Source organism: Haliotis asinina, chromosome 4, assembly GCF_037392515.1.
Source record: "Haliotis asinina isolate JCU_RB_2024 chromosome 4, JCU_Hal_asi_v2, whole genome shotgun sequence".
Taxonomy (NCBI): Eukaryota; Metazoa; Mollusca; class Gastropoda; order Lepetellida; family Haliotidae; genus Haliotis; species Haliotis asinina.
The window spans coordinates 22746920-22770850 of NC_090283.1; the positions used below are offsets into that span (position 1 = coordinate 22746920).

General features: G+C 39.7%; 2 protein-coding genes across 2 annotated transcripts; one reads left to right on the plus strand and one right to left on the minus strand.

Annotated features, from left to right (window-relative positions):
• Positions 1 to 8947: 8947 nt before the first annotated feature.
• Positions 8948 to 11785, minus strand: LOC137280849 (selection and upkeep of intraepithelial T-cells protein 5-like). The gene has a single exon (XM_067812046.1). It carries the CDS (start codon positions 11783 to 11785, stop codon positions 8948 to 8950), a length of 2838 nt encoding a protein of 945 aa, XP_067668147.1.
• A 4977-nt stretch (positions 11786 to 16762) lies between these two features.
• Positions 16763 to 20504, plus strand: LOC137280850 (uncharacterized). The gene is made up of 3 exons (XM_067812047.1): positions 16763 to 16780; positions 18218 to 18295; positions 19153 to 20504. Exons 1-3 carry the CDS (start codon positions 16763 to 16765, stop codon positions 20029 to 20031), a joined length of 975 nt encoding a protein of 324 aa, XP_067668148.1. The 3' UTR covers positions 20032 to 20504.
• The last annotated feature ends 3427 nt before the right edge of the window (positions 20505 to 23931 follow it).

Genomic DNA, 23931 nt, shown 5'->3' on the forward strand with positions numbered 1-23931 from the left:
CGACTTTTAAATCATTTCAGGAAAAAGTAGCGCACATACTGCAATTTTGAAATTTGAAGCTAGGCCATCATACCATGTGAGCATATAATCTATACAAAAAGAACAGTTTGAGGCCTTTACAAATGAAAGTTTGTCGATAGAACAAAGCCGAGTAATGGTGTTGTGTTTGTGTTTTATTTATGGCGTATTCTAACTTTCTTTGATTAATAAAGGACGTAAGGAAGAGCGTTGAACATCAAAGAGTGACGTGGATCTCACCACAGAAGGCGTCAGTCAGTAGATGATTCTAATCAGTCTGAAAAGCAGAGAGCATTCCCATCAAAAACAGCTGAAGCATTCGCATTGGTATAAAACGTGACCTGTTGGCACACATAGAAACGATAACTCTGGACACAGCGAGAAAGAGGCAAGTAAATTCCCCAATAGAGGACACTTCTCCAGGCTCGTTTGAGTGTGTTTGAGGCGGGTGAAGATTCGGGTTAGACAAAAGGAAAGGGGGATCAGGCTCGCTGACTTGGTTGACATGTGTCATCCTATTCCAGCTGCATAGATCGATGCTCATATTGATGGGTTCATATCGTAGGACGAAGCAGGAATATTTTTGAGGGCGGGAGTTAATAAATATACAAAAACTTATGCACATGCGCAATGTTTCTTTTTAGCCGCTCCACTAAAATACAATGTGCCATTATGCATGCCACCAGTGCCCAAACGAAGGAGCTACAAATGGCATTAGAGAAGGTCACTGCTTAAATCTTTCGTCACCATCCGTGGTTGGCTCATTTCTGGAGTCCCTGCAGTGATATTTAATTCGTGTATTTTTTTCATCCAATGGCTCTGCTTCTCGTGTCGACATGAGAAACAAGTATACCCAATGGCACTGCTTCACATTCAGATGTCACAAACAATTACACCCACTGATACTGCTTTACCGGTCAATGTGGGTAAGAAATACACCTAATAATACTACCGTACATGTTAATATGAGAAATAGGTATACCCAGTGGTACTGCTTCACATGTCAATATGAGAAACATATATACCAAAAGTACTGCTTCACATATCAATATGAAGAACAGATGTACCCAATGGTATTGCTTCACACGCCAATATGAGAAACATATATACCAAAAGTACTGCTTCACATATCAATATGAAGAACAGATGTACCCAATGGTATTGCTTCACATGTCAATATGAGAAACATATATACCAAAAGTACTGCTTCACATATCAATATGAAGAACAGATGTACCCAATGGTATTGCTTCACACGCCAATATGAGAAACATATATACCAAAAGTACTGCTTCACATATCAATATGAAGAACAGATGTACCCAATGGTATTGCTTCACACGCCAATATGAGAAACATATATACCAAAAGTACTGCTTCACATATCAATATGAAGAACAGATGTACCCAATGGTATTGCTTCACATGTCAATATGAGAAACATATATACCAAAAGTACTGCTTCACATATCAATATGAAGAACAGATGTACCCAATGGTATTGCTTCACACGCCAATATGAGAAACATATATACCAAAAGTACTGCTTCACATATCAATATGAAGAACAGATGTACCCAATGGTATTGCTTCACACGCCAATATGAGAAACATATATACCAAAAGTACTGCTTCACATATCAATATGAAGAACAGATGTACCCAATGGTACTGCTTCACACGCCAATATGAGAAACATATATACCAAAAGTACTGCTTCACATATCAATATGAAGAACAGATGTACCCAATGGTATTGCTTCACACGCCAATATGAGAAACATATATACCAAAAGTACTGCTTCACATATCAATATGAAGAACAGATGTACCCAATGGTATTGCTTCACACGCCAATATGAGAAACATATGTACCAAAAGTACTGCTTCACATATCAATATGAAGAACAGATGTACCCAATGGTATTGCTTCACACGCCAATATGAGAAACATATATACCAAAAGTACTGCTTCACATATCAATATGAAGAACAGATGTACCCAATGGTACTGCTTCACACGCCAATATGAGAAACATATATACCAAAAGTACTGCTTCACATATCAATATGAAGAACAGATGTACCCAATGGTATTGCTTCACACGCCAATATGAGAAACATATATACCAAAAGTACTGCTTCACATATCAATATGAAGAACAGATGTACCCAATGGTATTGCTTCACACGCCAATATGAGAAACATATATACCAAAAGTACTGCTTCACATATCAATATGAAGAACAGATGTACCCAATGGTATTGCTTCACACGCCAATATGAGAAACATATATACCAAAAGTACTGCTTCACATATCAATATGAAGAACAGATGTACCCAATGGTACTGCTTCACACGCCAATATGAGAAACATATATACCAAAAGTACTGCTTCACATATCAATATGAAGAACAGATGTACCCAATGGTATTGCTTCACACGCCAATATGAGAAACATATATACCAAAAGTACTGCTTCACATATCAATATGAAGAACAGATGTACCCAATGGTATTGCTTCACACGCCAATATGAGAAACATATATACCAAAAGTACTGCTTCACATATCAATATGAAGAACAGATGTACCCAATGGTATTGCTTCACATGTCAATATGAGAAACATATATACCAAAAGTACTGCTTCACATATCAATATGAAGAACAGATGTACCCAATGGTATTGCTTCACACGCCAATATGAGAAACATATATACCAAAAGTACTGCTTCACATATCAATATGAAGAACAGATGTACCCAATGGTATTGCTTCACACGCCAATATGAGAAACATATATACCAAAAGTACTGCTTCACATATCAATATGAAGAACAGATGTACCCAATGGTATTGCTTCACACGCCAATATGAGAAACATATATACCAAAAGTACTGCTTCACATATCAATATGAAGAACAGATGTACCCAATGGTATTGCTTCACACGTCAATGTGAGAAACATATGTACCAGGTGGTACTGCTAAATGTCAATATGAGAAACAAGTCAACCCAGTAGTACTGCTTCACACGTCAATATGAGAAACAGGTATGCCCAATGGCACTGATTCATATGCCGATATCAGAAACAAGCATACACAATGGTACTGCTTCACATACCGATGTGGGACCTACGTATACTCAGTGGTATTAATTCATATGTCAGTATGAGAAACAGGTATACCTAATAGTACTGCTTCAATTATCAATATGAGAAACAGGTATTCCCAATGGTACTGCTTCACGTGTAAATATGGTACTAATTTAAATGTCGATATGAAAAATACGTATTCCTAAAGGGTACGGATTCACATGTCGGAATGAGAAACACATATATACCACATAGTACTGCTTCACATGTCAATATGACAGACACCTTTACCCAGTGGTATTGATTCACATACCGATAAGAGAAATAAGTACACCCAATAGTACCGTTTCAAATGCAGATACATAAAACATGTATAGCCAGTGGTACCGACTCACATGCCGATATCAGAACCATGTATACCACATAGCACTGTCTCACATGTCAGCATGAGAAATCACCGGTTCACACACATTAGGAACATGGTATTAACACATGCGATAATTAAATACAAATCTCCGGTTAATTATCTGTAGAGGTGTAACACAAGGCTATCCCTTTGACAGAAAATGCAGCACACTGTGTTACCCCAGTGTATATCTAGATATATCAGATCCGTAAACATAACTTCAAGTTGCAATTATTAAATAAATGTTTACCTTGACAACGAGTATCCGGCTCGGGTTTTACGGTAACGGCTCATTCAAGAACAAGACCCCGGATTTCTTTACCATTCTTGTCAAGCCGACAGCCCTTGCGTTGCTTCATATCAGACCCTCATTCTAAATGGGGCACCACATGGCAACGTGATTGTTTGTAGCTGTGCAAGGAGCTGTTTAGTCAGGTGCCGTGTCGAGGCAACAGTGATGTATTGCTAGTATACTTTGCCCCTAGATAACACTGTGGTGTTGGTATGAGTTTAGACTCTCCATGGGTAGTTAGAGAAGGATCCTTCATATTTATGGGAGCGGCTGAGGTAGTTTTTGTCCTAGTAATTTTCTTTTTCCGTCTACGTGAAAATCCGGGTTAGATTTGATCGTCAGCCACCCATGCTTGTCATATAAGGCGACTAACCGGGTCGGGAGGTCAGGCTCGATGAATTGACACATGTCACAGAATCCCAGTTATGTCGGTACATGCTCATGCTGTTGATCCGTGGATTGTCTGGTCCAGATCCGATTATATACAAACTGCCATTATATAACTCGAATATTGCTGAATGGGGCTCACAATTATGCTCATTCACTCACACTTTTCCCGTCAGTTCTTCAAGACATATATGTTACCTGAAAGCATGAGTTTCAAGAAACAAACCACCTAAACTGCTTATTTAATCAGCACTTAAAATACTACTCAAATTTTCCCAAGTATCCTCATAACGATAATAAGGTAATACTTCGTGTGCATCTGTTGGAGTTTATATAAAAACCCCTATGACAACGGGCCAGTGGTTACAGTCATCATGAAATTGATAGTCTACTGGGTTTGGCAATGCTTAGGTCACTTTGTATATGCTATGACTACTTCGTGTCAACTGCTCTACTGAGGAGGGCGTTATTTTGACCAGTGGTTAATAGTATAAGTATCGAAGCACTACTCTACCGAGGAGGCCATTATTTTAACCAGTGGTTGATAATAAGCATCGAAACACTGCTCTACCGTGGATGACGTTATTTTGACCAATGATTGATATTATAAGCATCGAAGTAAAGTGATGATAAGGATCTGCAAGTTAGCATGTTCCCCACAGCCATAAAATTAGAATCACAGCATATGTCAAATGCTGTTGTATTTCACAGATTCGCACGATAATTCATTACAGTGTGGGACGGCACCAGGGCTGCATGCTTTGGTTGAAACCCACAACCACCATTGTAATGCTGCACACCAACGATTCAGTCAGGGTGAAACAGGCATTTCAATTCCAATAATAGGATCCCGGCATGGCAAGTGTAAATAATTCTACACAGCTGGGCTATCTCTGGACCTTCCTGTAAAGAAATCGTGCTGAAAGGGACTACAGAAAATCCTAACGCAGCTCATATCGCGAAGACAAGATACAATAGTGTGAATGCTGCTTTCACGGTGTAAGATAGTGCAATGTTTCGTAAGTGAGTGTGTGAGTGAGGTCAGTTTTACGCCGCACTCAGCAATATCCAAGCTATGTGACGGCGGTCTGTAAATAATCGAGTCTGGATCAAACAATCCAGTGATGAACAGCATGAGCAAATGGGAATCTGTGACCGCATGTGGCCGAAGTTTAGAACTAGTTCCTTTTAGCGGCCGTAGTATTACTTGAATGACGCTAAGTGCGGGGAAATACGAAACTCATTCGCTCACACTTTCATCAAGCAAAATGCAAGCGCACAGTGCAGACTCGCTCTTGATGGATTTGTCAAGGACAGCACCAACAGGGTGCTGATTCAGAGGAAAGAATGAAGCTTCGTTGATTGTGTTTATGTAAAAGGAATGTTTGTATTTGTTTATCAACTCAATCATCTATCGTCAAGCTTCCCGTTTTATCGCATTCTCCCTGGTCGGTGGGGCCCGGGCCATATGGAAGGCTTCCTATAGTTACATGATAACAAAACATTTTTTGAGAGAAATCAGAGCTACAGGAATTGGCATGACTTCTCAATATACTTAAACAAAAGGTGTGTTTGTGGAAAACATACAAACGTATTGGTTGATGAGGTCCTTTAAAAAAATCTCTTTTTCATCTATTCTGTTTCATCGTAACCATTACCTTCAGTGAAGCCTTTCCACACAAAACACAGGTTTTGACGATGTTTGGAGATTTTATGTTCATTAAAGGGTTAGACTGTCGAATTGTGGAGAAAAGGTTTTCCGTTGTGATGTACTTAGTTCATGTAGTATCTTCTTACAGTTTTCCAGTAAGTGAGGGTTTACGTCGCTTTTAGCAATGTTCCTGCAATATCACGGCAGAAGACAGGAGAAATGGGCTTCATTCAATGTGACGAATGAAACCCGGATCTTCGGCATGACGAGCGAGCGCTTTAACCACTAGATGACTAGACTTACAGCTAGATGACTAGACCTTAACCTAACGGTACATTACTCTGCTTTTCATTGACGCTAAGGACGCTTGTTAAATCACGCAAACTCTACGTATACACGTAAATACACATTTCATGGGGGAAAGGTGAGACGTGTATTTCTTTCCCTTGGACGTATATACTTACCTGGCGTTTCGTCGGATATGTCTTGTTTTATGGTTTCTTTAATCAATTCAGAATAGGCTGCGCAAGAAATTTAATTCTTCAAAATCTTGATCGCTATTCCCATAAGTGCATGTGATAAGGCTGTCGTTATTTCTTCATTTCATCATTTAAAACGTGTGTACAATTTGCGACACCATCACACAAAATATATAGAATAGCAATTAGTTACACACATATATTTTATATTAAGTTATGACACAGATCAATTGCTTTCATATTATTAATATAAACGACAAGAATAAATATTCCCTATTTGTTAGTTATATTCCAGCAAAATTTCAGCTGTATGGCAGTCCGGAAATATACGAGTCAACACAGCGAGCCTTACCACCCACCCCTTTCGTGGCCACTTAAGACGAGCATGGGTTGCTGGAGACCGATTCTAAACCGGACCTTCACGGATATATGTAGTCATTGGGATGTGATGGCATGTGCCAACCAAGTCAGCGAGTCTGATCACCCACCCCTTTAGTGGCCACTTTGGGCAAAGATGAAGGCCAGTTCCTAGCCAGGTCTTCACGGATCGATACAGTACAGAAAGTATTGCCGTGATTTCTAATGATTACGGAAATGTACTTATCGGTTTGTATTTACCTTGATCTTTGTTGATTTATTACATGCGGTTTAGAGGGTGCTGTAACAATGCTTACGGCTGTCAAAGCACCTTCACGTTCAAACCTCGTCAAACATTATCGTGAAGAGTATTTAACCTGTCATGAAGATTAATTACGTTATAAGAGAGCCACGACACGACAGCAAACAACGACTGCATCGAAACAGCCTCAACAGAACAGTCAGTGTACGTGATAATTATGTATGTGTCACAGGTTCGTTGGGTCACTCATGTTTAATTAAGTTATAATACGGTCTAAGCAGTCTGGTTTCCCTTAGCAGCCGAATAATTTTCTAGATGAGATGACAAATCGTCTTTTGTCGCTGTCCCGATAGTTAACACTTAACACGTTTACGATAACCACAGCCCCTCACGCCAAACACTCTTGTCGACAGCCGGTCATATTAAAGGTGTAACGCGTACTTGTCGCTAAAACCAATAGAGAGTGTTCCTGTGTTAAGCTTCTTTAAATAAACCCCCACTACAGGCAGAGTGCTGATCAATGAGAAATATTGATCCGATTTATTGTTGTGGTTGTAAACGTGTACTATGAGCTGATGATTTATTGATGTATGTCTCAAGTAACAAGTAACAATCCCTTTGGTAGAATTGAGTACATGATAAAATATGGACACTCAGCAATCAGGACACTGTAACGTTTGTAATGTAATGTAACACTCAGCAATCAGGACACTGTAACGTTTGTAAGGTAATGGGACTTGCGGCGTATATCAACAAACCTGATCATTTTTGAAAACTTCCAGTGGCGTAGATTGATATTCATGTTGTTGATCACTGGATTGTGTGGTCCATGGTAGATTATTTACAGACCACCGCAATACACTTGTAGTTGGAATATTGCCGAATGCGGCGTAAAACTAAACTCACTTACTCACTGTTTCACTAGGTTGTAGGAAGGAAGTCCTCGGTAAAAGTGTATCAGTACAAAGGTCCTCTGTAAGCAGGTCCGTTTTAATAAAAACTGATTTAGTTATGTTTCTTTGACAAGATTGATCAAAATAACCACGAAGAGGTCGCATACAATGACAGGTCAAATTTTAACATTTTAAATTGTTTGATCTTGTATGTGACATCTAAATGAGCATGATGTCCTCACGGAGAAAGCATCTAAACTAACCTTTGATCTGCAGTAAAACAGCCGTAAGTGTCTCAGAGCGCAAGCATCTCACCCAGCGCTACGTACCAGTAAAGGACATTGTAATCTATATATATCCCGCTATTCTACAACATTAGTACCAGGAGCACCTTTCACAAAGCAACCTTTACTAAGGTTAACCTTAACTACTATTCTCTAACACTGCACTAAGGTTACATTCGACTTACGTACCCTTAGTGCAGTGTTAAAGGATGGGAATGGCACTTGGTTGTTGACAGACTTCCGCAATATAGCTGGAATATTGCTGATTGCGGCGTAAAACTAAATTCACTCACGCAAACACTCACTGTGTAAACGTTAACAACACGGTTAGATAGTATCTGCAAATAATATTGGTAGATCTGTGATCGTGGTAAAGGCATGTTCGTCTGCGAGTATAACTGAAACCTTCGGAAATATCTATTGTCAATATATACTGTAACTCTCCATTCTTGAAACATAATGCAGCCGAGGTCTCGGAGGGTCCTAGGCACATTATGTTTAAGAAATGGAGAGTTGCGAGGGTATTACCCTACATAAATTACATCATTGGCAATTTTATAACGTAAGGTAAAGCTGATGACACTCGCCATGCCAATACTTACAGCTCTTCTGTCGATGATGACACTCGTCATGCCAATATTTACAGCTCTTCTGTCGATGATGACACTCGTCATGTCAATATGTACAGCACCTCTGTCGATGATGACACTAGTCTTGCCAATATCTACAGCTCTTCTGTCGATGATGACACTCGTCATGCCAATATTTACAGCACCTCTGTCGATGAGGACACTCGTCATGCCAATATGTACAGCACTTCAGTCAATGATGACACTCGTCTTGTCAATATATACAGCACCTCTGTCGATGATGACGCTAGTCATACCAATATCTACAGCTCTTCTGTCGATGATGACTCTTGTCATGCAAATGTTTACAGCCCCTCTGTCGATGATGGCACTCGTCATGTCAGTATTTACAGCACATCTGTCGATGATGACACTAGTCATGCCAATGTTTAGAGAACTTCTGTCGATGATGACACTAGTCAAGCCAACATTCACAGGTCTTCTCCCGATGATGACACACGTCATGCCAGTATGTACAGCACCTCTGTCGATGATGACACTCGTCAAGCCAATATGTACAGCACCTCTGTCGATGAAAACACTAGTCATGCCAATCTTTACAGCCCCTCTGTCAATGATGACACTCGTCATGCCAATATTTACAGCACTTCTGTCGATGATGACACTCGTCATGCCAATGTTTAGAACACTTCTGTCGATGATGACACTAGTCAAGCCAATATTTACAGGTCTTCTCTCGATGATGACACTCGTCATGCCAATATGTACAGCACCTCTGTCGATGATGACACTCGTCATGCCAATATTTACAGCACCTCTGTCGATGATGACACTAGTCAAGCCAATATTTACAGCTCTTCTGTCGATGATGACACTAGTCAAGCCAATATGCAAAGCACCTCTGTCGATGATGACACTAGTCAAGCCAATATTTACAGCTCTTCTCCTGCTAACGACACTCGTCATGCCAATGTTTAAAGCACTTCTGTCGATGATGACACTCGTCATGCCAATATGTACAGCACCTCTGTCGATGATGACACTAGTCATACCAATATTTACAGCACCTCTGTCGATGATGACACTAGTCATACCAATGTTTACAGCCCATCTGTCGATGATGACACTCGTCATGGCAATATTTACAGCACCTCTGTCGATGATGACACTAGTCATGCCAATGTTTAGAGCACGTCTGTCAATGATGACACTAGTCAAGCCAATATTTACAGGTCTTTTCTCGATGATGACGCTCGTCATGCCAATATGTACAGCACCTCTGTCGATGATGACACTCGTTATGCCAATCTTTACAGCACCTCTATCGATGATGACACTAGTCAAGCCAATATTTACAGCTCCTCTGTCGATGATGACACTCGCCATGTCAATATGTACGGCACCTCTGTCGATGATGACACTAGTCATGCCAATATTTACAGCTCTTCTGTCGATGATGACACTCGTCATCCCAATATTTACAGCACCTCTGTCGATGATGACACTAGTCATGCCAATATTTACAGCTCTTCTGTCGATGATGACACTCGTCATGCCAATATTTACAGCACCTCTGTCGATGAGGACACTAGTCATACTAATATTTACAGCTCTTCTGTCGATGATGACTCTCGTCATGCCAATATTTACAGCACTTCTGTCGATGATGACACTAGTCATACCAATATTTACAGCTCTTCTGTCGATGATGACTCTCGTCATGCCAATATTTACAGCACTTCTGTCAATGATGACACTAGTCATGCCAATATTTACAGCTCTTCTGTCGATGATGACACTCGTCATCCCAATATTTACAGCACCTCTGTCGATGAGGACACTAGTCATGCCAATATTTACAGCTCTTCTGTCGATGATGACATTCGTCATCCCAATATTTACAGCACTTCTGTCAATGAGGACACTAGTCATGCCAATATTTACAGCTCTTCTGTCAATGATGACACTAGTCATGCCAATATTTACAGCTCTTCTGTCGATGATGACACTCGTCATCCCAATATTTACAGCACTTCTGTCAATGATGACACTAGTCATGCCAATATTTACAGCTCTTCTGTCGATGATGACACTCGTCATCCCAATATTTACAGCACCTCTGTCGATGATGACACTAGTCATGCCAATCTTTACAGCACCTCTGTCGATGATGACACTCGTCATGCCAATATATACAGCACCTCTGTCGATGATGACACTAGTCATACTAATATTTACAGCTCTTCTGTCGATGATGACTCTCGTCATGCCAATATTTACAGCACTTCTGTCGATGATGACACTAGTCATACCAATATTTACAGCTCTTCTGTCGATGATGACTCTCGTCATGCCAATATTTACAGCACTTCTGTCAATGATGACACTAGTCATGCCAATATTTACAGCTCTTCTGTCGATGATGACACTCGTCATGCCAATGTGTACAGCACCTCTGTCGATGATGACACTCGTCATGCCAATATTTACAGCACCTCTGCCGATGATGACACTAGTCAAGCCAATATTTACAGCTCTTCTGTCGATGATGACACTCGTCATGCCAGTATGTACAGCACCTCTGTCGATGATGACACTCGTCATGCCAATATGTACAGCACCTCTGTCGATGATGACACTAATCAAGCCAATATATACAGCTCTTCTGTCGATGATGACACTCGTCATGACAATGTTTACAGCACCCCTGTCGATGATGACACTAGTCAAGCCAATATGTACAGCTCTTCTGCTGCTAATGACACTCGTCATGCCAATGTTTACAGCACTTCTGTCGATGATGCCACTAGTCATCCCAATATGTACAGCACCTCTGTCGATGATGACACTCGTCAAGCCAATATTTACAGCACCTCTGTCGATGATGACACTCGTCATGCCAATATTTACGGCACCTCTGTCGATGATGACACTAGTAATGCCAATGTTTAGAGCTCTTCTGTCCATGATGACACTAGTCAAGCCAATAGTTACAGGTCTTCTCTCGATGATGACACTCGTCATGCCAATATATACTGCACCTCTGTCGATGATAACCCTCGTCATGCCAATGTTTACAGCACCTCTGTCGATGATGACACTAGTCAAGCCAATATTTACAGCTCATCTGTCGATGATGACACTCGTCATGCCAATATTTACAGCTCTTCTGTCGACGATGACACTAGTGAAGCCAGTATGTACAGCACCGCAGTCAATGATGACACTAGTCAAGCCAATATGTACAGCACCTCTGTCGATGATGGCACTCGTCATGCCAATATGTACAGCACCTCTGTCGATGATGACACTCGTCATGCCAATATTTACAGCTCTTCTGTCGATGATGACACTAGTGAAGCCAGCATGTACAGCACCGCAGTCAATGATGACACTAGTCAAGCCAATATGTACAGCACCTCTGTCGATGATGACACTCGTCATGCCAATATGTACTGCACCTCTGTCAATGATGACACTACTCAAGCCAAAATGTACAGCACCTCTGTCGATGATGGCACTCGTCATACCAATATTTACAGCTCTTCTGCTGCTAATGACGCTCGTCATGACCATATTCCCTGCACTCCCGTCGATGATGACGTATAATGGTCATAATGTGAAGTGTTCTTATCCATCCCAGAATTTTAAAACGCAGTAATGTGATTTTGATTTTTGTTACACGTACCAGTTATCGCTAGTGACTGATGCAGTCAGTCGCTAGTGTGTCCATGCACGAAGCAGTCAGTCTGTAAGTCCCTAGAGAACCCAGAACGGTGATCTACCTTCAATGACTGGCGGTCTATAGTCCATTGTCATATTGTTTTGTGTAGTGATATCGTTGTATGATTACATGCTGGTTTGAAATGTTTGTCTGTGATAGTATTATAGCTATCTGCTGTCCGTCGTTGACAGATATTTACATCAGCTACGTCGGTTTTCATATGGAACTGTCATAGTCACTATATGGCTGAATTACACCCGAAATATAAACTCACTCACTCTCTCAATCACTCACACACATATGAAGATCCGAATGAGAAGTTACTCATGCTTATGAATTTCGGCATCGGGCTGTCTGGTTGCTTTAATTGGTGAATACTCGTAATCGTATCCAAACTGCACAGATTGATGTGTGTGATTACCCTTGGGTCCATGCATTTCCTAGGGAAAACCTTCGAGAGAACGCTTCAACCACTAGTTTCCCCGAATCCTTGGTCCTGGAGATAGGTATCCTACATGTTAAGTATTTACTTCTTTTTTTTTTCATAATTTTACAGCGATGGCCAATCGAAAATGCATTGCGGTGTTCCTGACTCTGATTTCGTTCATCGGATACATTGCCTTCTGTAAGTATTCATTCATTGTTATAACAACTAATGTTACTATCATGATATTGCCAATATTTCAAATGTCTTTGATTTTATAACTCAATTTAATCAAAATGACAATTTCCCTTTGTTGTTCCAATTCACAACTTTCAATGGGGATTGAGAAAGGTGTTACATTTATTCATAATATAAATATCCTATTTCTTTATTCAGGCATGCCAGCTCCTGAGAGAGTATCGTTAGTCCATGCCAGTTAAAGAACATCGTATCAACCACCGTTGCCAAATATTTGTTGACCCGTGAAGATCCGGGTTACAACGGGTCTTCACCCAACCCATGATTGTCGTAAGAGATGGTTAAGGGGAATCTGGTGGTCAGATTCAATGACTCTGTTGACACATGTTAATCCATGGTCATGGTGTCAATCGCTGGACTGTCTGATGCAGACTCGATTACATAATAACTGCTGCCATATAGCTGGATTATTGCTGACTACGGCGTTAAACAACATCTCGGCAAAACCTTATGGGAACAACCACCATGTGTTGAGGAATTTCTGACGTTTCCTTGGCCCGTGAAGGTCCCGAGCTAGAATAGGCCTTCAGCAACCCATGCTTGCCATAAAAGGTGACTCTGCTTGCCATAAGAGGCGACTAACGGGATCGGGTGGTCAGGCTCGCTGACTTGATTGACACATGCCATTGGTTCCCAATTGCGCAGATACATGCTCATGTTGTTGATCACTGGATTGTCTGATCCAGACTCATTTATTTACAGACCGCCGCCATATAGCTGGAATATTGCCGAGTGTGGGGTAAAACTAAAGTTACTCATTCACTCCCTGTAAAAAAACAATGTTACATTTCTGTCATTAAAACTGACTTTCAGTCCCCAGCGAAGCTACCGTGTAATTTACTCCAAAAGAAAATCACACATTAGGATTACAAAGTGAAAAAAAATACAAGTTCAGATATATCAATGTTTCGATAGCACTGGCCATCAGTAACCCATGCATGTCGTGAAAGGTGACTAACGCGATTATTTACAGACTGCCGCCAATATTGCTGAGTGCGGCGTAAAACTAAACTCACTCACTCACTGACATTTCCTTTGCGATTCAACAACTAACGACTGGTAATCAAACACCTTTCTACTCAGATTGGTAGAAAAAAGGAATAAGGTCAGTCAAAGATCTCTTGGATAATGATGGAAAATATTTAGATTTTAATGAATATGTAACTAAATCTCAGTGCAATGCGATTTTCTTATCTTATCAAACTATGGTCAGTTGTGTTAAACACCGACAAAAATATTATACTCTTGCTACCCTTAATTCAGACCACTTAACATTAGAACTGCCTATAGCACCTTACTACATTCATACACTGTTACAGCCTGATATTGGTAGCAAGTTATTTTATATCACTCTTTTCCCGTCAAATTCAAAAAATCAGCTTCAAATTTTAAATGGGAAACCATACTTGAAACTAACATTGCTGAATCAGATTGGAGAACCTACGATATTATTCTATTTAGATGCACACAGAGTACAGAATTAAGATGTCTACATTCATACACTGTTACAGTCTGATATGGGTAGCAAGTTGTTTTATATCACTCTTTTCCCGTCCAATTCAAAAAATCAGCTTCAAATTTTAAATGGGGAACCATGCTTGAAACATTGCTGAATCAGATTGGAGAACCTACGACATTATTCTATTTAGATGCACACAGAGTACAGAATTAAGATGTCTCTAAATGAAAATTATTAACAATATCTTAAGTACAAACTATTATCAACATAAAATTAAAGTCAGTGAATCATCCCTCTGTAGCTTTTTGTAAAATTTCCAATGAAACTGTTTTATACATTTAGGGACTGTAATTTGATACGTAGACATTGGAAGAAAAGTGAAGAGTGGCTCATGTTTGATGCTGGAATAAGAATACCCCACAAAACATACTATTTGGATTAGAGGAAATCGAATGATCCTTTGAATATAATGTTGCTTCATACTAAACGAACACTCTTTGGGAATCGAAAATATTGAAAAACACCAGATCAAAAGAATACTTTTAGAATCTGCTGCCAGTACTATTATGTCTCACAAAGTATCGCTTTTACAATTTGTTCATGTGATAAGTTTACAAAGTTTTGTCATCACTACATACTTTATTTGCCTAGTAATGTAGTGCCTGCTTTGGATATAGTCAATATCTAACGCTGAACATAAGCAAAGACTGTAGAGCAATATACTTGTATGTTTATGACATTAACACCATCACATACCCGGTGAATACATGTCAGGGTTTAATTTAATGCTTTGTTACTTGCACTACTGCGGCCCAATATTACCAAATGAACCTACTTATGAGTCTAACTTGTACAAGGTGCAAGTCTTTAAGAAATACAGCAACAGCTAGTCTAAAATTATAAGCATACGTATGTCAGCTCCTCTTTCTCCTACTCTTTGAATAGCTATGACACCGTAGCAATGCTGTTCATGGACACTTCTCGGCTAAGACAATTCATGTAAACAGGGATCAGCGTTGTCATCGTGTTGCTATGGTTTCATTGTAACTACATCAAGTTTATATACACAGAAGCCTCTAATGTTTTACACACTATTCTATAACTGGAGTTTTGGAATTTGGCTGTTGCAGCTGGGTTCCTGTCATAGGCTGCACCTGGTGCAAGTAGGATAGCACTCTTTGAATTCAGCCCTGCATATTCCCTTGGAAATATTAAGACCATGCAATTGCTACCTACGGTTTTGTTGATTACAACATGTAACATGTGACCGGTACTTTGAAAAACTGTGCAAATAAAAAATAATAATATAAAGACCCACCTGAACAAAACATCTCGACATGCATGGTCACTACCATCAGTTTATATACCCAGTGTTGGGAATATGTACATCTAGAGTCAGTCAGTCCTTTTTCTTATTGTATTTTCTGTAAGACTGAAATATGTTGAGGGTCATATGCTAGTTTTAGATCTTTATTTGTGATATTACACGTGTCCTCGACATATTGTATAATCATTAATTTTATTATGAATGTGGAATTGTTTTGTCGGGCTGTGACTTGAATACTGCTGATGGATGTGCTACATGAACTGAATCTATGGTATCCATGCTTGTTGGAAGTGGCGGCTTAATGAACTGTGTGTCAGTCTCGGCGACTCGGTTGATTACACGTTGCCTTTTCCAATTTGGGTACGCGATGCTGGCTAAAACGCCAGGCTAGTAATGCAGCGAGGTGGAGGTGTTGGGATCGAGCCTACCTGTGACCGGGTGTGAAAACCGTGGACTCAATCTTGGCTTGCTTTTCTATGAGTTTGTGGCGGTCTTTCCTCAAACACCTGGTACAATTATCAGAACTATTTTGTTGTGTTCATATGTTCCACATAGTGTTCACATGTTCGGAATCACGTAGTACTTTTATCATATACTCATGTAAACAAATAAGGGAACACACGAGGGTACGTGTTCATATCAAGAATTTCTCTCAGAGTGCAATACATTCCCTGTGAAGAAACTTGTATAAGATTAAGGAAAACGTGTACATGTATGCCCTTAGTAGATGATACATGTAGCGTGCCATGTGCAATTCCGAATGCGGATCGTTTTGGTACTTTTACTTTCCATGGAATTAACACAAATCTCCTTCTTCAGCATCCTATTTCAAGTGGACAATCAGGCTGGAGATGCTTCGAACACCTAAGGTACATATTTAGTTTCATAATACTCTAAATTGTCAAACACCATTGAAAAGCCCTTTAATATGAGATTTCTTATGATTTGAGAAAGGGTTTTTCACTACAACTTTAAATTTAGAGAGTGCAGATATAAGTTAATGACTATGTGACAATAAATGAATGTTTACGGGGAAATACATTTTATTCATTTCACAAAACATTACAACATTATGTATACTCATTGTGTGAGTGAGTGAGTTAGTTTTACGCAGCACTCAGCAGTATTTCACCTTCATGGCTGCGGTTTGTAAACTAATGGCATCTACACATACGTGTGTACATGTAAACATTTGACGGGAAGTAATGGGTCATCTGGACTGGTCATAGGTCATATACAATACCAGCATGTATCTACATAGGCTTGTGTACATGTAAACATTTGACGGGAAGTAATGGGTAATCTGGACTGGTCATAGGTCATATACAATACCAGCATGTATCTACATAGGCTTGTGTACTTGTAAACATTTGACGGGAAGTAATGGGTAATCTGGACTGGTCATAGGTCATATACAATACCAGCATGTATCTACATAGACTTGTGTACATGTAAACATTTGACGGGAAGTAATGGGTAATCTGGACTGGTCATAGGTCATATACAATACCAGCATGTATCTACATAGGCTTGTGTACATGTAAACATTTGACGGGAAGTAATGGGTAATCTGGACTGGTCATAGGTCATATACAATACCAGCATGTATCTACATAGGCTTGTGTACTTGTAAACATTTGACGGGAAGTAATGGGTAATCTGGACTGGTCATAGGTCATATACAATACCAGCATGTATCTACATAGGCTTGTGTACATGTAAACATTTGACGGGAAGTAATGGGTAATCTGGACTGGTCATAGGTCATATACAATACCAGCATGTATCTACATAGGCTTGTGTACTTGTAAACATTTGACGGGAAGTAATGGGTAATCTGGACTGGTCATAGGTCATATACAATACCAGCATGTATCTACATAGGCTTGTGTACTTGTAAACATTTGACGGGAAGTAATGGGTAATCTGGACTGGTCATAGGTCATATACAATACCAGCATGTATCTACATAGGCTTGTGTACATGTAAACATTTGACGGGAAGTAATGGGTAATCTGGACTGGTCATAGGTCATATACAATACCAGCATGTATCTACATAGGCTTGTGTACTTGTAAATATTTGCAAAAAGGTGAAAAAGTACATTTTGCTTTGAAATCATATCATCAAAGGAATGTGACATAAATATATGGATGTTGAGGTATTCGAATCCAGTAGCGTACTCAACATTAACGAATGTCTATTTGAGTGGCAACGATGTAATATGTATGACAGTCCTAAGCTGCGCATGACAGGCAATGGATTTCGACAAAGGATAATTGTTCATGTTTTATTTTATGTTTCAGTCTTGGCAAGGCTCCGACACAGGGGGGAAGTGGCATTCCTTACAAGTGACATATAACATAGACAAGCGTACACATAAAGTGAGTGAGTGAGGGACAAATGAAGTACGTGAAGCACGTGAGCGAAAACCTGCACGGGAACTACACTGTTCCTGAGGTCCTCTCAACGTTCTGCCTACTCTATACGCAAAATCCTTGAGTGCACCCAGCAATCTGGGCGTTTTCAATACCTGTGCGCAAAATTTAGCGATGATGATGATGGTTTGGACATTTTACGTGCGCGTTTCGATATAATGTGTAGTATGCACACACCCATTTAGCCGCGCAGTTTAAAGCAGGCGCCAGTTTATGGAAGCCCCATTTTCAATATATGGTGCATTTCGCTACCAGCTTAATTTATGGGACTAAATGGAATATAAATAAGACCTAACATACACATATTACTTTGGCATCCAGTAAATTGCATCATTAGACACGAATGGAGTCTATTAAGTCAACCTTACTTCACATACCTGGTAGGCTTTCATTTTTATTAGTTCCTTAGCTCGTGGAGCGGGGATACACTGTTGCCCATGAAAATTAAAGTACGGAAGCAAAAACGTTTGTTATACTTTGATACAGACAAAATCGACGAAAACACACAATGAAATATGGAGTATAATATTGAAAATTTGGGCTAATGGAAACTGTTCTGGAACTTGCATTTAAGCCGTGTTCACACAAACTATATTTGTTCACTAAGACCTCTTATGGATTAATGTTCTTTGATCTTTTTCACACAACGTTTTGGGTTCATTCCAGATCCCTGCATCAGGTGAGGACTATTTTCTTCAGTTTACCTGATGAAGGGATCTAGAAAGACCCCGAAAGTAAGTATTCGTGAATGAATAATTGAAGTTTTTTTCTCCCTGAATTATCAGAAATATCTTTATTTGTAGATCCTTTCTCAAAGCATTGACGATCCTTCTTTGATCAAACCAGAAATCACAGTGGTTACAGCCTATTTCAACATCGGCTCCTTCGCCAAAGGCAGTGGTGCTAACATGTTTACGCCAACCAAATATAAGCATTGGATGAAAGTTTTTGGCTACATTAAAAACAACCTTGTCGCATATACTGATTCGAAGGATGTGTACGACCTCTTTATAAACCTGAGACGCAGGTTTCCCAGCAATATGACGAAAGTGTTCCTGATAGACAGATACAACCTTTGGTCCTTCTCCTTGGCCGAAGAAATCCGGAGTATCTACAAGCAGCCCAACTATCCAAAGCATCAACCGAACACAGTCAACGAGAACTACTCATGTGCAATGCATGCTAAGTTTGAATTGGTCAACAAAGTTTTAGCAGAGGAGCTGTTTCCAACAAAATATTTCTGCTGGCTAGATATTGGACTCTTCCGGAGTATCGCTGATGACAAGAAGACCTTCAAACTGCAGATTCCCAAAGAATGGGATCAACGGAAAGTCGCCTATAGCGCAATATCCCCCTTCAACAAACAGGAGACAATCGCAAAGGTTATTAAGAACAATATGGTATGGGTTGGAGGCGCCATGTATTTAGGAACACCTGAAGTGCTTCACAACTACACAGAAGACTACATGAATACAGTTAAGATGCTGATAAAGCAACGCTTGATGAATACGGATCAGCAAGTTATATATTCCATGTACCTGCCATCCTCACAGGTTAAACCCCGAGTCCAGATACAAACATTCTCCCGCCAGCATAGTCCCTATGATCCTTGGTTCCTTCTAGGGTACCTGTGCAGGGAGACATGGTTAAAAACCCAAACTCCTGTGAATAAAACATTCTAATAAATGGTGGCCTTTTGCCATGGTCCTATCACTTGCAATTGGCCCCCTAAACACTTATTAATTACAGAAATCTTCAGCTTAAACGTAATTTTGGGGTTTTGTTGTTTTGGGGGATTTTTTGTTGTTGTTCTTGCTCGTTTTGGGGGTTTATTTTGTTTTGTTTTGATGGGTTTTTTTGTTTTTTGTTGTTGTTTTTTTTTCTTTTATTTATTTTGTTTTATTTATTTTATCTTATTGTTTTTTTGTTTGTGTTTCTTTTTGTTTTTATTTTTTTCTGTTATGTTTTAAAAGTGGGGACGTAAACTATTGACAACCTAGATGAATATCAGCCTCTCTATTTCGTGAGTGTGACGTGCAGATACAAGATACAGTTGTCACAAGCAGAGGAGCAGGCGTATATATACTGAATTGGGCAAAGAAAACAACACAATCAAAAGAACAAAATAGGAATTCTGAACTCAACCGTTATTTTATGATATTTAGAAGTACACCACGCACAGAGAGGCAGTCTTTCAGTGTTGTCACAAACCCTAATATACAGTTCACACCTCTGAATCCAGGAATCCTTTGGTAGATCCACATGGTGACACCGAGTTGCGGGTACAGCAACGTGCAATAAACATGGACTAAATGCTGTGACTTTGTGTCCCAGTTCACCCAGTTGTGATTGGGTACCTCTTAGAATGGGAAAGCCGCAATACCTTGCTGTGTCATGTCGTACGCGTTGAAGAGTCAAACATTATGAGACAAACGTGCGTGTATAAAATAATGGCTGTCTCCATTTCACCCATCAACTTACACTATGATGTAGGGGAATGGCAATAGTGTTCTAGTCCGAGTAAAATGAAGGAGTTCAGTACAAGAGTAGTGTTACCACTGTGGGGGAATTTCATGATATTGGAGTGAATCGTCCAAAGGGAGGTAATTATGTCTATATTGCATAGACGTTCCACAAGTATATGTGTTTATACACACACACAAACACACACACACACACACACACACACACACACACACACACACACGTGTGTGTGTGTGAAAGAAGAAAACGAATTTGTTTATGTGTGTGTGTGTGATAGTAGAAAACGCCAATTAGTAAAAAAGGAGGGAGTATTGGATTTACAAAATTGATAAAATGCAAATGATGACGCCAAGGAGGGAACAGATGATGTAGAGAAATTAAGGAAAAATGTGACGATATATTCCATTCCTTTGGAAATGTTTCATCTGTATGAATATATATCGTAATACGTTGTGGCACATGCATAGGCATTGGCTACTTTTTCTTAATGTTATATGTGTGATTGATATTTGGGATATTATCCACTATGTCATGTACATATAGTTTAGTCAGTTTGAACATTTCAGTTTTCAGTACAATTTATACTGGCTCTTATTTTACCATGTTCAATTCCTTTCAATTACGGGTCAATGTTCTACCCATTAGAGTAACTGTGATGTGTTTGCTGTTTAACGCCACACACACAGTATTCCAGTTATATGGAGGTGGTCTGTAAATAATCGAATCTGGACCAGAAAATCCAGTGATCATCATCATAAGTATCGATTTACGCCACTGGGATACGATGACAAGTGTCAACCAAATCATCGAGACTGATAACTCGATCCCGCTAGTCGCCTCTTATGACAAGCATGGTTTGAGGAAGGCCAGTTGCAACCAATATGTTTGGGTGCGGATTTCAGCTTCATTAAGTTTGTGTTTTAACCGTTTACTTGATCTGTGATTCAAATTTCTTGTCAGCTATTAAAGAGACTAAAACCACTTCAGCTTGTATTTATTTCATATAAGCAATACGTTCATTTGGTAACTGACTTCAAATGAGACACATCAAGGAGGAAAGGAGCTATTTTAATAGTACTTCAATCACTGTGAGAAATGCCTGAAAGTTGCTAACCCACAAGATAATAATTCACTATAGTTGCCAGAATTTGAACGTGGAAACTAAGAAAAAGATTACAAAGATATATGATACTAAGATATTGTCAGCGTGACAAGTTTCATCAATAAGCTGCAAATGCGATGAACATTTTTATCAGGCCATAATCATGGCTTGAAACTGTACTATAGCTTAAAAAGTCGGAGAGAGTGATATTTTTTACAACATGACTCCTGACCCCATGAAAGTTCACTAGCAATGTTGGCCAGTGACTTTGTAGATTCACTGTCCCGGCTGAATTTGTATTAGCCACTTGATAGCGGACCAGTGGCTATTTCGGAAACAGATTGCTATAGTTGGTCGCAATGGACTGCCATCGCTATCGGCTATAGACTGTCACTGTCACTATAGCATGTTGCAATAGGCTATCGCAATAGTTGCTTCTCCCTCAATGGTCACCCCTGGTTCATGGTGAGTAGGTGGCTTACGGTCATGGCTGCTTCACGTCACACTGGTTTATTGGATAGTCTTGTTCCACAATTCCATCGGACATTATGAAGAGGAATAAAAACCCAGTTGTCTGATATGTAGATGTTACGTCAGGTTTTAGACCCGTGGAATCCTGCTGCCGGTCGAATCTAGCCCTACATAGATGCTGTCAACGTGTCTGAAATCAATAAACAAATTTGACTTTTCGCTGCCTTGGGGGATCCATGGTTTTGGCTTGGAATTACGGAGGTAGCTGTTTTCTGTGAGTCGTGGCGTATAACTTTTGAAATAATGAGTAGATTGTGATCATTTATAACTCATCCTGTAGGGAAACCATCTAGCTTTTGATCCGTAGGCCTCGACGGAGTCATGGTGAAATCTAACTTTGATTGAGAAGGGTGTGGTTTCGTCGTTACATACCTTTCCTTCTATATAGTACTTGGTAAGGTCTGTGTACCTATATGTCTTTCTAACACAGTTTCTGAGCCATACAAGCCCCTATGGGTCTGAGCAGGTTAGGCATGTGTATTCATATTTGCAAGATCAGCGTGCACACGATCCCAGGTTGAAATCACAAGTTGGACCCCCCATTTGTTTATTTGACATACTAACTATTCTTTGTCTAAGTTTCAAACCAAAGCACACACAACACACTACTTGGCGTTATGGGTTTTTTTCCTATCAAGAGCACCCCGTGTGCAGGTTTTAAGAACGGCCTAACTTGTTTTGTGTAGACGTCTCCGATAAATGACAGTTTAATGTAATACATTGTAATTAAACTCACTGAAAAGCAAACTATCTAGGGAGACAAACCTCACTCAACGTTGTCGCATCTGGGGGTACCTCTTCCTCCACCCTCTCTATTTTCGTCCAAAGACATGTGTTTGACGTCCTTACCCTAAGGACGACTTCAGTACCCAGTATAAAGAAATTGGGGCATAATTAAAAGATAATTATTCCCATGTTCGTTAACGCCCCGAATCGTGTTTCAATGGAAGTTGACGAGTGAGTTCATCAGCATATTTAAATATAATTTCTCACCAAAACATTGCCGGAATTTTGACAACCAGGAAGGTCAAGGTTATGTTTGAAGTCGGCCCCTGTGACCTCATATGGCTGACGTACTGTCAGCATTGCTTTTAATGCCTATCACCCATTTCATTTCTGCGACACATACTTGATTTTACAAATTGATATATGTCTGATATTCAATGTTTTATGATAAATGTCACGATATGCCGAAGCCGCAAACATAGCATGTGAATCCTCTCTTAAAAAACGCTGACCAAGCGGTTTTCACATTTCGTGTTTCAGTTATGGAAGAAATCTCGCTGATGTCAGTGTTATGGATCATTTGAAAAATGATAATTTCATACATGCAACCCCTTGTCAAGTCACACATTTCAAAGTATGTCATGAATCATCTTCATCATCATCATCGTCGTCATCATCATCATCATCTGAGTTGTTATTTTTGCTATTTTGTTATAGATGAAAGATAACATCCAGCAGA